At 36.5% G+C, this 15,325-nt stretch overlaps 1 protein-coding gene across 12 annotated transcripts in view; it reads right to left on the bottom strand.

Moving 5' to 3' along the window:
- The window catches only part of Trrap (transformation/transcription domain associated protein), a 116,749-nt gene that overhangs the window by 95,073 nt on the left and 6,351 nt on the right, over window positions 1–15,325 (bottom strand). For all 12 annotated transcript variants that reach the window (XM_063234157.1, XM_063234162.1, XM_063234161.1 and 9 more), the window contains exons 4-11: window positions 11,287–11,397; window positions 9,315–9,419; window positions 7,618–7,701; window positions 6,110–6,166; window positions 5,457–5,582; window positions 3,677–3,754; window positions 3,418–3,506; window positions 2,426–2,522 (exon numbers count right to left, since the gene is read on the bottom strand). In XM_063234157.1, coding sequence (XP_063090227.1) covers window positions 2,426–2,522; window positions 3,418–3,506; window positions 3,677–3,754; window positions 5,457–5,582; window positions 6,110–6,166; window positions 7,618–7,701; window positions 9,315–9,419; window positions 11,287–11,397 — 747 coding nt within the window. The remainder of the gene's footprint in view (window positions 1–2,425; window positions 2,523–3,417; window positions 3,507–3,676; window positions 3,755–5,456; window positions 5,583–6,109; window positions 6,167–7,617; window positions 7,702–9,314; window positions 9,420–11,286; window positions 11,398–15,325) is intronic.

Below are 15,325 nucleotides of genomic sequence, written 5' to 3'. Positions count from 1 at the left end.
CATTAATGTTAGTCATGAGTGACCCCAGAGATCACAAAAACAGATTAGATAACTCTAAACACAGTCTCCTTTTAAAGTGTCTCAGGAAGACAGTTTACCAAGAGAACTGAAACTCATTCACTCAACTATCAAGGGGTATAAAAATCTCAATCTGGTAAAACAAATGTTCTACTTCCTTACTATAAATTATCACTAATTAAACACATTACAACAGAAAAAGAATTTACAAAAGCTTTCAAAGGTAGTTATTTTTGTTTTTTTCAGACAGTCTCACTATGCAATTCAGGTTGATCTCAAATTCACAGTGATCATTCTGCTTCAGCCTCCCAAATGCTGGCATTACAGCTATGAATCACCACTCCAGGATGTTAGTTTTTATTCTAAACAATTTAGCATAGGCTTTTACTTTTATTTTTTAGAGGTAAAATTCTTATAAAAAGTAATGAATTATATTATAAAAGTAAGTAATTATAGTAATGAATTCCATTGCTATAGAACAGGTAAGAATTAAATGTATTACATAGTCTTTAAGCATCAAGACTGACTGTACAAGCTGGACATGATGTCACACACCTATAATCCCAAAACTCCAGAGGCTGAAGCAGAAGGATCACAAGTTTGAGGCCAGTCTGGCTACACAGTGAGTTCAAGGTGAGCCTGAACTACACAGCAACACCCTGTTTTGAAAAAAACAACAAAGGACCAACTATATCAGAATTCTGACTGATGGGAGACAATGTCTAATATTTCTCCAAGTTATTATTTAAGTAAAGATGGACTTACTCTCACAGATGTCAAACCTTTTGACTTGGGTGGGCAGCAGTTAAGTAAAGGACTTGTTCTGAACCTCATATAAAATAATATAATTAATGTGTAAGTAACAAAACTTTTTTATATGCATGTACTTATTATAACATAAAAAAGCAAGCAGTCTTCAGGCTGTTATGTTGGACAGGTCTCCTACAGGCTCCTCAAAAAAGCATCCAAAACTACCTTCAAGGTTTTATTTTGTAATGTCATTTGTAAGCTTCAATCTCCTCCACACCTATTTGCCTTAATATGTAACTTCTAATATCAAGTTAACAAACCAAATTATGTTTACATGAAAATCTATATGCAAACATTTACTCATAGGAGTTTTAATCCTAACAGACAAAAAACGTAAATAGTCTTTAGTCATTCCATTAATGTTGGTCATGAGTGAGCCCAGAGATCACAAAAACAGATTAGATAACTCTAATCACAGTCTCCCTCACTGCCAAGACTAGAGAGGGTTGCTGGAGGTTTAGCTCAGTAGCACAAATGCCTGCCTGGGAAGTGCAAAATTGGGGAAAAACAACAGTGACTTCTAACAGGCACAGGATTTCTTTTAGGGGTGATAAAATTATTTTAAAATTGTATAGTAGTGACAGTCATACAAATTCGTGAATAAGCTAAAAACTGCTCTGTTTTATGATATGTACCCTCAATAAAACTGGATTTTTTGTCTTTTTCTTTAGGCTGACCTTGAACTCATTTTGTAGCCCAGGCTGGCCTCAAATTCATAGCAATCTGTCTGCCTCAGTCTCCCAAGTGCCAGGATTACAGGCACACCACCACATTCTGTGTTTATAAAGCTGTTTTTTAAAAAACTGGAAACAACCTAAATGTATACAAATTGATGAATGGCTAAATCCGTCATGTACAACCAGAAAATATAATACTACTGCTATGAGACTAAACAGTGTCATCCTCACCACCACCAAATTCATATTAATTTCATAACCCCAGTATGACAGATGTGGAATTAGGGTCTTAAGGAGGTAAAATTAAATGACACCATAATGTAGGAATATAATCTTCCAAGACTTACAAAAGAAAAAGAGAGCCACCCTTCACTATAGAAAAGCAAAAAGGCCACCTTTGGCAAGTAAAAAAGAGCTCTCACTAAAAACCAAACCCTGCTAGGACCTTAATCTAGCTTTTACAGTCTCCAGAATATGGAGAAAACAAATCTGCATTGTTTAAACTATTTCATTAATGGTATTTTATTAAGGCGGTTGAGCAAACTAAGACAACTAGCCAGCAATAAAAATATGTCATCTTGATAAAATAACAAGGATGAATCTCAGCATTACTGCTAAGTGAAAGAAACCAGTATCAACAAATTATATTCATTATATACTACACATGTGACATTTGTAGGACACTGAAAAAGGCAAAAGTACTGAAACAGAAAAAAACAGATTGAGATTTGTCAGGAACTACAGATGAAAGAAGTTGAAATGAAAATATACAAAAGGAAACTTTTTGGAGGGATGAAAATATTCTATATATTGTGTTTGTGGTTAACAACTGTAAGCAATTGTCAATTCAAAGAAATGTGCGCTCATATAAGGTAAACATTGTATGTAAATTATACAAAAACAAAAGTCATTGAACTCACCTGATAAATTCTGATGATATAAGCTAAAAATGACAATGTTTTAATTTGGGCAGCAATAAAGTCAGCATATAACTCCTTGTTGTAAAGCTTATGTTGCCTAAGTAGGAAATGAATAAAATTTACAGTATTAGCTCTTTAAGTGATGCTAGTATTAATTTAAATGCCTGTAATGACGTCTAAACCCACAGCTTATTTTTTACACAGATCAGAACAATACTTTTACAACGTTCCAAATAACAAAGAGCTTAAAGGGCCCTAACCTAACAGCTCACCAAACCAATGTATAGCAGTTAGAATGTGAATTCTATAAAGCCAATGAAAGACTGATTCACCCCAACACAAAAAGTATTAGTATACCTTACATGCACAACGGAAGCCCTATGTTGGGTCCACGGGGTTGTTTGAAATGACCCCTATCAGATCCTGTCCTCAAATGACTCAGCAGACAGGCTGCAAGTCAAGAGTAAGCCACAGGGACTGAGGATTTAGTTCTGTGGCATAAGCACCTGCCTGCCAAGTGCAAGGTCACAAGTTCAATCCCCAGCACCTGCCCCCACAAAAAAGAGTAAGCCATACAAATCTTAAGAATACTACGAGGTTTGAAAAAGGGCTCCAAAGGATAAAATAAGCAGAACTGTTTCAATAGGTGAGGGAACAAAGAGGTAAGGAACCACAGCACTCATGCTAAAAGAACAGGCAGAGCAAGGGCTTGATGGTTAGCAAAACCTGGATATACCACAGTGGGTGCACTTACAAATTTATTTTGTAAGATAACAGAAACCAAAACATCACATCTTTTCAAAATGAGGAATTAAAATAAGTATAGCAATTATTACTGAAACACAAGTTCAAAAAGTGAAAATTCCATATTAACTTTATGACAATTTTAACACATCATTTTGATGTCGTAAGAATGACAGTACCAAGTGCATTACTATATGCAGGTAAAACACTGTAGCAGCCAGCTACATCACTATGCAGAGAAATCTCACCTGGCTTGTGCAGATACCTGAATTGCAATGGTATTCATGATCAAGGGCACAAATTCAGCAACAACATTGTGGATATTTAGTTTGTAGAGCTGAAAGAAAACATATCAGATACTCATGCTTTGACAGCAAAAATTATCTGGCCGTACCAAAGCAACTATAGGAGTCATTATATCAGTTAGCTGTGTATCATAATTTTTTGTTGCAGAATATTAGTTGTGAATTTTGTCATAAAGACAAAAAACAAATAAGCAATACATACCTGGTACATTAATACAACAATAATAGGCAATTCTGCCAATACTTTTAAAGAAAGTGATCCTCTGGGGATGATGGAATGCTGCAAGAAAGAAGTAGAACTTGGTTTTCACTGTGGTACTTACAACAGCCCAATCACTGTCCCATTATGTATCAACGCACTGAAACAAAGACAATACTGACACACCTTTGTTAAGTATCTGTGATGAAACAGCCAAACTGTTTGGAAAGCAAAGTACAAACAACTGCGACTTAACACTTTTATATTTTCTAACATAACCATTTCTAATAAAAACTTCAAGAAAATCTATCAAAAGACAAACTGTAAGAAAATTTCAAGCTAACATTTCTATTTAAAAGAATAGCAAAAAGCATCAAAGTTTATCTTCAGTTTTATTTGAAGATATTTAGAAAGAGAAAATGCTTACAGTGAATGTTAAAAAAAACAAACAAACCCTGATTTAAGAACTCAAAACAGGTAAGGAAAATGTCACACCCAGAATACAAATGGACAACAGACATGAACAGCTAAGGAAAAAAAAAAAAAAAAAGGGGTATATATAGAAAAGTTTCAAATTCAACAGCAAAGAAAGAAAAGCTTTACCTAAAAATTTAGATTCTTATTCATCTTAGCACAAATTGAAACAATTTTTTTTTTTTGGAGACAGAGTCTAGCCATGTAGTTCAGGCTAGCCTTGAACTTACTATACAGCCCAGGCTGACCTTAAACTCACAATAACCTTCCTTCCTCAACCTCCTAGTGCTGACAAACTGAAACACTTGGCACAGCCAAAATGAGTGATAAAATAATGGTAAGAATACAAGAACACAAGTCATAATAAAACCACAATGCGTGTTACCACTGCAGCAGACACTAAAAAACAACACAGTACCTGCAGACAATTCCACAAAATTCCCACAACACAGGTTTTCAGATAAGCAGAAAAATAAGATCAGAATGAGAGCCAGGCATTTAGCTCTGTGGCCCACATGCCTGCCTGGCAAGCACAACATGGTGAGTTCGATCCCCAGTACCAAGCGGGGGGGATTGAAATGAAGGTTTATAGCTTACTCTATGCCAGAAAATCACAGTAGAAGATGGAAACACTGTCCCAAAGCTCTGTGCCCCAAAGCCCATGCTCTCAGTTACTCAACTACATGCATTCTGTTGTTTCAGGAACTTCATCAATGTCAAGACTCAATGCTGCCAGAGTGGTGGTGCACAAATATAATCCCAACACTCAGAGAGGCTGAGGCAGGAGGACTGCTATAACCTGAGGCCAGCCTGGGATACTATATAGTGAGTTTAAGGCCAGCCTGAGGTACATAGTGAGACTCTGTCTCAAAAAACAGAAACAAGAGCCAGGGATTTAGCTCAGCGGCATAAGCACCTGCCTGGCAAGAGTATATTCATGAGTTCAATCCCCAGTACCAAAAAAACAAAAACAAAAACCTCAATGCTACTAAGGACAGAAAGAATACAGCCCTCCACACCTGGTCTGCCAATCTTCCCTGCCAGATTCAGGGTTTCTGGGACAAGTTGGTCTTTACATCCTAACATCAACAGAGCACAATGGTTCACCTATAACATTCTTAGGCTGCACAGCAGAACCAGCAATAGTCTGCCAGGCACACACATAAATTTATCTTCATTAAATGCCTCTAATTATTTAAGAAAAAGAGAAAACTTTAACCATCTCATTTTTTTCCTAGGACAACTCCAGGGGCAGTGAATTAAAACAAAACAATAGAAACAACTCAGAAGAGCAGCTGAAAATACTTACTGTCCGTGTCTCACTGTCCTCACGCTCAGGACTGACTTTCACAGCAATTGTGGTTATCATACCAACCATTTCTGGAGGAGGCACTGTGTTCTCAGGGATTACCTGAGGGTTCTCAAAGTAACGGTTCTATGTGAAGAGAATAAAATTTGTTTGTACTAAAGTCAAACACAAAATGTATCTGACATTTTGTGGAAGAAACCAAAATGCTTGTAGAGTTCTTAACAGTATGGGGGGAAAAATGTAATGATATATAAAAATATGGAAAACATATTGTACTTTTCCCAAAAGGCTTCAAGATTATGAGCTTTATACCATAACATGCACAAAGTAAAAGTAACAAAATCTTAAATGTCAATCATTGTTGACAAGTCAGAATTAATAGCTGAAATATTTTCTGCTTCCTTCCATAAACTTTACAGCAAAAATGTATTGCTTCTATGTCAAAAATATTTAATCTTAATAGAGAAATCAAAACAACTTTTGTGAATGGCCGATTTATCAACCTAGATTTTAACCATCACTAAACATTCCCCATCCTAAAATTAGCACAACACTGCCCTCCCCCTATTTTTTCTTCAAATTGTTCCAAATTTCCTTTGGGATAAACAAATAATAAATACAGCTAATAAATTCAAACTATAATAAAAACATACCACTACTTTTGGAAGTTCCTTGTAAATTTGTTTCACAAAATCCAAAAAATGATGAATCTGGAAAAAAAAATTTTCCATTATACTATGTTTACAGAAAATGGTTAAAATTAAAAAACACCTTAAGTCTTAATACACAAGGAATTATATAATTAATACATCTCAGGCTGTGGATACAGCTCAGTGGCACAGCTCCTGCCTGGCAAGCATGAGGTCATGAGTTCAATCTCCAGTACTGGGGAAAAACAAGTAAGCGCTCATAAAATGTATAAATGCCAGACAAGATGCAAATAGCAAAAGGAAACCCAAAACCAATAAACAGAAAACAAGTTTCTATTCAGAAACAGAAAAAAAAAAAAAAAGCCACTTTTTGCCTTTCAGAAATCACACACAGGGGCCAGGGATTTAGCTTAGCAGCGTAAGTGACTGCCTGGCAAGCACGAGGTCATGAGTTTGATTCCCAGCACACACATACACACACACACACACACACACACACAGAATATCACAAATGCATGAAGGGTGTGAGAGGGAGTTTCTCATACTTTTTAAAGAACCATAAACTGCTGAAACTTTTCTGAAAATCAACTTAGCAATGTAGTATATAATATGAGCATTAAAACATCGATCTTTGACTCAGGAACTCTACTTCTATAAACCTAGTCAATGACATAACTTGAACCATAAGGATATTCAGTAACAACTATAAAATAAAAACTTGAAAAACTTTAAATATCTAGAAATAAGGACACCCATATTATCCAGCAATTAAAAGCTATTTATGATTGGGAAAAGGCTTACATATAATGTGAAGGAAAAAAAACAAAAAATGTTATATACAATATCACAATTGTATGAAAAATATACATATATTAAAAAAAAAAGGAAAGGCTATCACCCAGATACTGAATATTTGTATTGTCATCCCTGCTGTGGTCTTGAGTCAGGTGTTACCCCTTAACAACAGTAAGAAGAATCTGTACCTCTCGGATCAGCTGGACCTCAGAAGGCTAAGGCAGTAGGTAGTCTTATTTCAACCTTATGCTTTCAACAGACATTCTACAGTAGGAACTAAGATTATCTAAGAGAAGATATTCACTTGATTATGACTAACAGTATGATTATTGCTTACTATGTAGGTAACCACTGAGCTAAGAACTTAGTTATATCTAATTCTTTAGACATTTTGAGAACATATTCTAATTATCCCTATATTATAAAAAGGCTAGGAGCTCACCCAGTGTCGCTGAAGTTGAGAACTGAGTGCCAAACTCAGCTGTTAACTACACAACACTCATCTTAACCCTGGTCCAGCATACCATGACTGGAGTCTTTTGACACATCAACTCAAATGTAGTGCCAGTTAGGACAGCTAATACACTTCAACTACTAGACAAATTCAGCAAAATACTGATACACACACATTGAAACTTGTTGAGTCTACTTCAAAAGTTAATTTACATAGAAGAAATCTGTTGATATCTTAAGAATTCTATCAATAAATAACTTACTTCTTGTGTGATTGGTGGCCTGAACTGTTTGTGTAGTTCAATGATTATTCTTAGACAAATAAGCACATTTTCTTCATTTTCCGTCTTAAAAAAAGAAAAATGGGGGGGGGGGCAAAAAAAAAAAAAAAGAAAGAAAAATTTAAAGTTATATTTCTGAAGATTTCACCTCCCAGAATAAATTTCCTAAGCATTTTCTGCACACATAACCTCCGTAAACCAACTTAAAAATAAACCAGTTCCAGAAACTACCATGTAGCAACCATGGTCATTTTATATCTGCTGAATAACAATAAATAAATACATAAAAGCTCAAAGGCAACCACTAGCAAGCTCCATGTGAATACAACTGACAGATGAATGAACTGATGTATATGGCAAGTCACATCACAAACTAACTACTAATGTCTTAATGGCCGCTGTTTTGACTGTGACTTACCACATGAAGTCAGGTGTGGAATTTCTAACCAGTGAATAGTCAAAACATAGGTGCTCTAAAAATATACTATATAAAATTATCTTCAGGCTACATGTATAAGATTTATATGAAACAAGTGAATTTTGTTATTTACACTTGTGCTGTACCTCAAATATTGCAAAATCCAAAAAAATTCAAAACATTTCTGGTGCTAAGAAATTTTGTTTGGTTCGGTTTGGTTTTTTGAGACAGGGTCTCACTAGTAGTTCAGGATGGCCTTGAACTCACTATGCAGTCTAGGCTTGCCTTGAACTCATGGCAAGCCTCCAGCCTCAGCCTCTCAAATGCTGGGATTACAGGTTGTACACACCACGCCCAGCTCTGGTGCTAAGCACTTTGGTTAAGGGATACCCAACCCAACCAGGTGTGTTGGCGCGCCTCTAATCCCAGCACTCACGAGGCTTACCCAGGGGAATTGTTACAAATTGGAGATCAGCATGGGCTACAAAGTGAGCTCAAAGCCAGCCTGAACTGCATAGTGAGACCCTGTTGCCAAAAAAAAAAAAAGCGGGAGTGGTGGGATGGGGGGATGGTGTTTGATACTCAACCCATATTGTTAAAAGACGAGGAAAAATACGCTACTCCTGAGCATCCACCATGGATTAGACCTCATCCTAAGTACTTCACAAATGCTCTGTAAGTGAGGGGTACCACCCACATTTTACTTATGAGGAAGTGAAGACTCACTGAAGTTAAGCAATGTGGCTTCAATGCTATGGGTAGAAAGTGTCAAGAGTCATGAGAGAAATTCAATTCTATCCCACTCCAAAGCTTATCTTTCCAAGGGGCTCCAAACAGCAGAATTCTAAACACAGCAAGACTAAGTGAGAAACAATTTGAGAACTTGAACAGATACCAATTAAATTCACTCCAAGAATTCAAAACCTTCTTTACAAATACCTGCTGCTATTGTAAAACACTATGCTTGAGATACACACGATAGAAAACACAACACAAATGAACCCTGCGCTGTTTGATAACCATCACCCAACACATCTGCCACACATATTTCACTATGTATAGTCAAAAACTCTCCAAGTAAGTACAGTACTCTTTCTTAATGAAAAGAAATAGGGGAAAGGGAATAAAGAAAAACTTTTACTCGTGTGAATAAAAACTTCAATGAAAAGGAAACAGTTGTATAATACTGGATTTTACTGTAAGAAAATCACTCACAGGTTTTACCATGTCTACACAGTAAGAAATAACATTTAAAGGTTACCTCTAAAAAGCGAAACATCACAGACAAAACATTTTTTGTATGAGGACGAAGATGTTCATTGGTTGGTATTCTATGAATTATTTCAAGTACTAGCTTCCGCAGTTGCTGATAAGGAAAAATGAAAACATTAAGATAAAATGCATCAAAGTTTCAATTAATTGTCTCATATTACACATGTATCATGGGCATTTAGTACCTAATCATAACCACCACAAAACCAGAGGGGTCCAATTTTAGCTAAGTGTGATGGTGCACACCTACAATCCCAGCTACTCAGTAGGCTGAGGCAGAAGGGTCAAAAATTTATAGTTAGCCCGGGCAACTAGTAAGACCCTGTCTCAAAATAAAATTTAAAAGACTTAGAATGTAGCTCAGTGGTAGAGCACTTGCTTCATATATGCAAGACCTTGTGTTCAATCCCCAACTACCACACACAAAAAGAAACATCAAAAATAGATCTAATTTTAGAAAGACATTTGTAAATTACTCAAATCTAATCCACAATATATACCAAAAATCATTATTTTCAGCATTTCTACAACTGTGTACCAAAATCAATGAAACTAACTTTTTCAGTCAAAACTAATCAGTATTTCTACCAGAAGGACAAGTGTGCAAAAACAGAAGAAATAAAATGAAAGAGCAAAACAAGCTCAATTTGTTTTGTTTTTTGAGACAGGGTCTCACTCTGTAGTTTAGCCTGGCCTTGAACTCATAATGATCCTCCTGCCTCAACCTCCGGAGTGCTGAGAGTACAGATGTGCACCACCACACCCAGCATCAAACTAAATATATAATCTCCCCTTACAATCTCAGCTTTCCTCCCATAATGCAATCTCCACTTACTCTGGTCCTAGAGACTAGTTACATCATAAACTGTATTAAGTTTCCATGATTCTGCCTGTGGCGCTGACAAATTCAAGACAGGTCAAATTAGTAACTTCCTAAACTAGTACAAAATAAAAATATCTCAACTAGCAAAAATTCACTGGTACTATAGCAATTTTCTGAAGCTCTTTTAAAGACAGCCAAGCTGCAATAGTTATAGACAAATGGTATAATGGGACTACTTTAAAATGAACAAGTAGGGGATAGAAGTGTGAAGAGCAAGGTTGTACAGATAAAATGACACTGACCATGAGTTATAAAAACTAAAATTAGTAAGATTATTGTTGGCTGTGGACATTAAATCATTAGTCTTTCTTAGTGTATATATTTGCATTTTTCTGTAATAAACAGTGTACACATGTACATCAGCAATTGGCAAACATAATAAATTGTGAAAGCCAGGTGTAATAACACATGTCTATAATCCCAGCATTCTGAAAGGCTGAGGCAGGAAGATCCTAACTTACAGCCCAGCCCAGGCAATTTAAGAGACTTAAGTGAGACCATGTCTTAAAATATAAAATAAAGAATTGGAGAATGTAACTCGGTACGAAGATACTAAAGTTAGATCTCCAATTAAAAAAAAAAAAAAACACTGAAAGGATGGCCTAGATAAAATAAACCTCAGTAGCAACTGAGGAGGTAACAGTTGTGGACCAAGTATTCCTCAACAGACAAAACCTCTTTCTTAAGACAAGGTCTTGCTATGCTGCCCAAATTACCCAGGCTGCTTGGTAATCCCAGCTCTTGCAAGGCTGAGGCAAGGGAATTGCAAAAAATTTGAGGCCAGGCTAGGCTACAGAGTGATTTTAAGGCCAGCCTTAACTACAAAGCAAGATCCTATCTCGAAAAAACCCCAAATAAAATAAGTGTTAAATTAAATTGACCGGGGTGGCCTCTAACTTGTGGCCTCTAACTCTTGCTTAGCCCCAGAGTACCTGGGATCACAGGCCTGCACTACCACACCCATCTCACTTTCTCATTTTTAATACAACTTTAACTTTTCTGACTTATCTTACTTCATAAATGCTTGCAATCCAATAGCATAGCATTTCTCTCTCACAGAGTCTTTTGAACAGATTACCTGGGCTGGTTTCTCTTGAAGAAACTGGACTTCTCCATCTTGGAGAAATGTAAGAAATCGAGGGATGATGTGTTCCAGGAATGTAGAATACTGAGGAGATGATGTCACATTCTAATTAGGGAAAAAAAATTCCATTAAGTTTTGTGTATATATTTTCATCTCAAACTCATAAAAACTTCAAAAAAAATTTTTATAGAACAGTAATTCTGAATATTCTTAATGCTTTTGTGATAATGAAATTTTATATATACTGAGATGATTGCTGTTTCTGAAATCCAAATCAAGAGAACTAGCGGCTAAAATTTATTGTTGCATAGAGGAAGTCTCAAAAATATATAAAATTTGCTGCTACAAATACAAATGTCACTGCTGACACTGACAGTCATTGTAACACCACTCACAATAGCGAAGAAATGGAAAATAACTTAAGCATCCATCAACCGATGAATAGATAACACAACTGTGGTACAAGTGCCAGGCATTATGGCTCATTTCTGTAATCCCAGCGCTCTTAAGAGGCTGAGACAGGAGGACTGTAAATTCAAACCCAGCCTGAGCAATGCAGCAAGCTCTTGTCCCAAAATAAAAAATTTTAAAAAGGGCTGCTAATGTAGCTTAATGTAAAGGTCCTGGGTTCAATCCCCAGTCCTGAAGGGGGAGAAAGAAAAATATGGTACATATATAAATGGAATACTTTCAGCTGTCAAAAATCCCTAAAATTTAAAAATTTTTCACAGCAGGCTAGAACTGGACATCATGTTAAGTGAAATAAACTAAGCACTGAAAGAATTAGATGTGAAGTCTATAAAGTTGAGTTCATCGAAGTTTAGAGTTGACCAGTGGTTACCAGAGCCTGGAGACAGTAGTAGGGAGAGAGGGAAGGATGACGCAAGGCAGATAAATACATCTTTGACTACAACTCATTAGGAGCACCCTGTAGACTGACTCTCGATAGCAATAATGCACCTCATATTTCAAAACCACAGAAGAAAGTACTTGGAATGGTTTCACAATAAAGAAAATGTATGTTTAACTCTTACACATTACATAATGTATGCATGTACTAAAACATCGTTAAGACTCCGCTAATGTGTACAACTTTTATGTTATCAGTTAAAAAATAAAGACTTGAAAGGAAAAAAAAATGCCAATGCTGTGCAAATACTGCACTGGGGGGCCCATTCTAGGCTTGCTCTGCATAATCTCAATATAAAAGCTCTTAAAGTCATATAGTTTCTAGTGAGTTCAAGGCCAGCTACAGTGGACCCTCAAGTTACCACCCTGACACAGTCACAACTGGGGTTATGACTGGAGTCTTAACTCACAACCAACGTCTTGAGTTATGATACAAATGCCAGCCACTTGTGCGTCCAGACAGCCTCAGATAGATTTAACCCTTAAAGAGGATTACAACATCCTTCTCTGTATAGGGTAAATTGAGAAATCCTGGGCCAATGTCTCTCTCTAAGATCTGCCGGTATACAGGAGAGAGATTTTGAATACTGTGCAGAGGAGCCTGAGCCTTGAACTGACAACCTGAGTTACAACCAGCCCTCAGGATCAAACTGAATTTGTACGCTAGGGGTCCACTATATAACCTTTTCCTCACCTAGGAAATGAAGAGCCTAAACAAACTGACATCTTTTTCCAATCTAAACATGTAATTTATTAATTACGTCAACTATTATTTAGCTTTAATTCAACCCATTATTTAACTGAGCTCTGATTTTTAAAAGATGAACGGGAAATGAAAACTCTAGTTTAAAGATAGTGTATTAAAATAGCTAACAGTTTAGGTTCTGGATCCCACTTAACAAGTACAAACTAGAGTCAGTTAACCTCTCTTCAATAACCGGCCTTATAGACTAAGACAAAGATTACATGAGCTAATGAACCATTACATAGGGTAAATGCTAATTGTTTTGTAAGTATTTACAGACCACCTATGTGCCAAATACCATGCTAAGTGTCTACCACTGCCCTAACAAAACTATTACCTAAAGAACAAAAAGGGCTCATACTAAAAACTTTCTCAATGTCGGAGTTTTAAGTGTATCTAACAATGAAGTTTTCTGCCTTACTGTCTCACTAATTCATTGGAAAAATATTTATTGAGCTCCTGTCAAATGCTCAAAGGAGATGAGGCTAGAATTTGTGATTCTCCTGCCTCAGGTTCCCAGAATGATAGGATTACAGGTGTGCACTACCAGGCTGCGCCAATTAGGTTTCATTCAACAAGCTGTCTAGTTTTTCTGCTAATACTTAAAACTTTGGGGGGGCTGGGGATTTAGCTCAGCGGCATAAGCACCTGCCTTGTTAAGCAGGCAGTCGTGAGTTCGATCCCTAGTACCAATAAAAAGCGAAAAACACCAAAAAAAAAAAACTTGGCCACCAGCTGTTAACCCATATGAATTTTTCATGTTATTTCTAACTTATAAGATGCCATATTTTGTCTTGAAAGATAGCCCGGCATTCTGACTTATAGCTTAATGTCTTGATTTATACCTACGTGTCCACCAAAAGCCTCACATATTCACACATGGGGCTTTTGATAAGTGGTTGTATTATTGGGGTTATAGCTGGCTTGCTTTAGGAGGTGGGGTCTTGTCGGAAGAGGTAGGTCACGGATAGGGAGGCATGGCCTGGAAGGATTTCTCTCTTTCTCAGGGTCCTCCCTCCCTCTCTGCTCTTGCATTCCACCTGCTTCCTGTCTGCTTTGCCACAAGCAAAGGCATGCAGTCTAAGGCATGCAGTTCTGCCATTCTATCCTGCCTTGGAGTTGACCGATGGACTGAAAAGTGGGCCAAAGTAAGGCTTGTCACTAAGTTGTGGATGTCAGATATTGCAATGAAGAAAGTAACTAAGATACCCAATTATTCAGTCCAAAATTTTATTCCTGAATAGAAAAATGAATCACTAAGATTCTCAAAATGAAAGGCAGCTTTTTATATTGAACTCACTTCTTTGAAGTATTTTTTTGAGTGGTAGGAGTGATAACTTAAAATTGCATACTGATGCAATTCAAGAGCTCAGTCAAGTGATTTTCATTAAAGATACTTAAATGGATTTCAAAAATCACAAGGAAAAGACAATTATACTTTTTTTTACTAAAATTATACTAACTTTTTTTAAAAGGACTGGAAAAACTTTATAGGAAAAACAAAATGCATGACCTTCACCTTTGAAACTGTCTTACAGATGTTCCACAGTATTTCTCATGTTTATCTCCCTGACATTCTTCAGCACTTCAAGTAATTTATGTGAGTCATTTGTATTTTATACCCTTTTTGAGTGTTCATTGTTCCTCAATTTGCCTTAGATGTTCCCTTAGCTCTTCTTCTTCACATTCTATTTTTTCCTTTTCTATTTCTCCTTTCTTCTTTTTATTCTCTAACTGTATCCTTCCCAACTGCTTCTGGTATTTTTCCTCCCTAACATGGGCCTTCATCTGTTGTACTTCCAATAATATCAGGCTTCCACTTTCACATAGATAGTTTATGGTTTCCCATACATAAGGCCAAAATCCACTGACTACTTCCCAATCGAGAGGCAATCCAAGTAAGAGCTCAGCCTATAGGCCTATTTCTGCAGGCTGACAGGCTGCCCTAGAACTCAGCCTCTCCAGTAAATCCGTCAGGACTACAGTTCTCTCACGGGTTTCTTCAATAAAATGCAGAATGCAGGCTTATCCTCTTTCACCTCCCATCTTTTTTCTGTTTAACAGCTTGATTTAGCAACTCGGGCTAAGTGAAAAATCCTTAAGTACATCTCCAAATAGCCCAGGAATTTCTTCCCAGCTCAGCCTAAGGCAACAAGTCCTTGAAAATGTTAATTAAAAAACAACTATCACCAAGGGAAAAAAAAAAAAAAAGTCAGCGAATTAAAATACCTGTTGCTACAGACAGGGTAGCTGATTCAATCCCACTAGTATCTGTTTAATGTTTTTGAATACAAAGGACTATGCAGACGTAGATGTTTTCACATCTATACTTTTAAAACTTACCAACTCAGTGATAATTTTATCATCTCCACATTAAAA

Source organism: Cavia porcellus, unplaced genomic scaffold (genome assembly GCF_034190915.1).
Source record: "Cavia porcellus strain 051 isolate PalLab524CR breed Dunkin Hartley unplaced genomic scaffold, mCavPor4.1 scaffold_23, whole genome shotgun sequence".
Taxonomy (NCBI): Eukaryota; Metazoa; Chordata; class Mammalia; order Rodentia; family Caviidae; genus Cavia; species Cavia porcellus.
The sequence above is the reverse complement of the archived record's forward strand: the minus strand, read 5'-3'. Positions and strand labels throughout refer to the sequence as shown.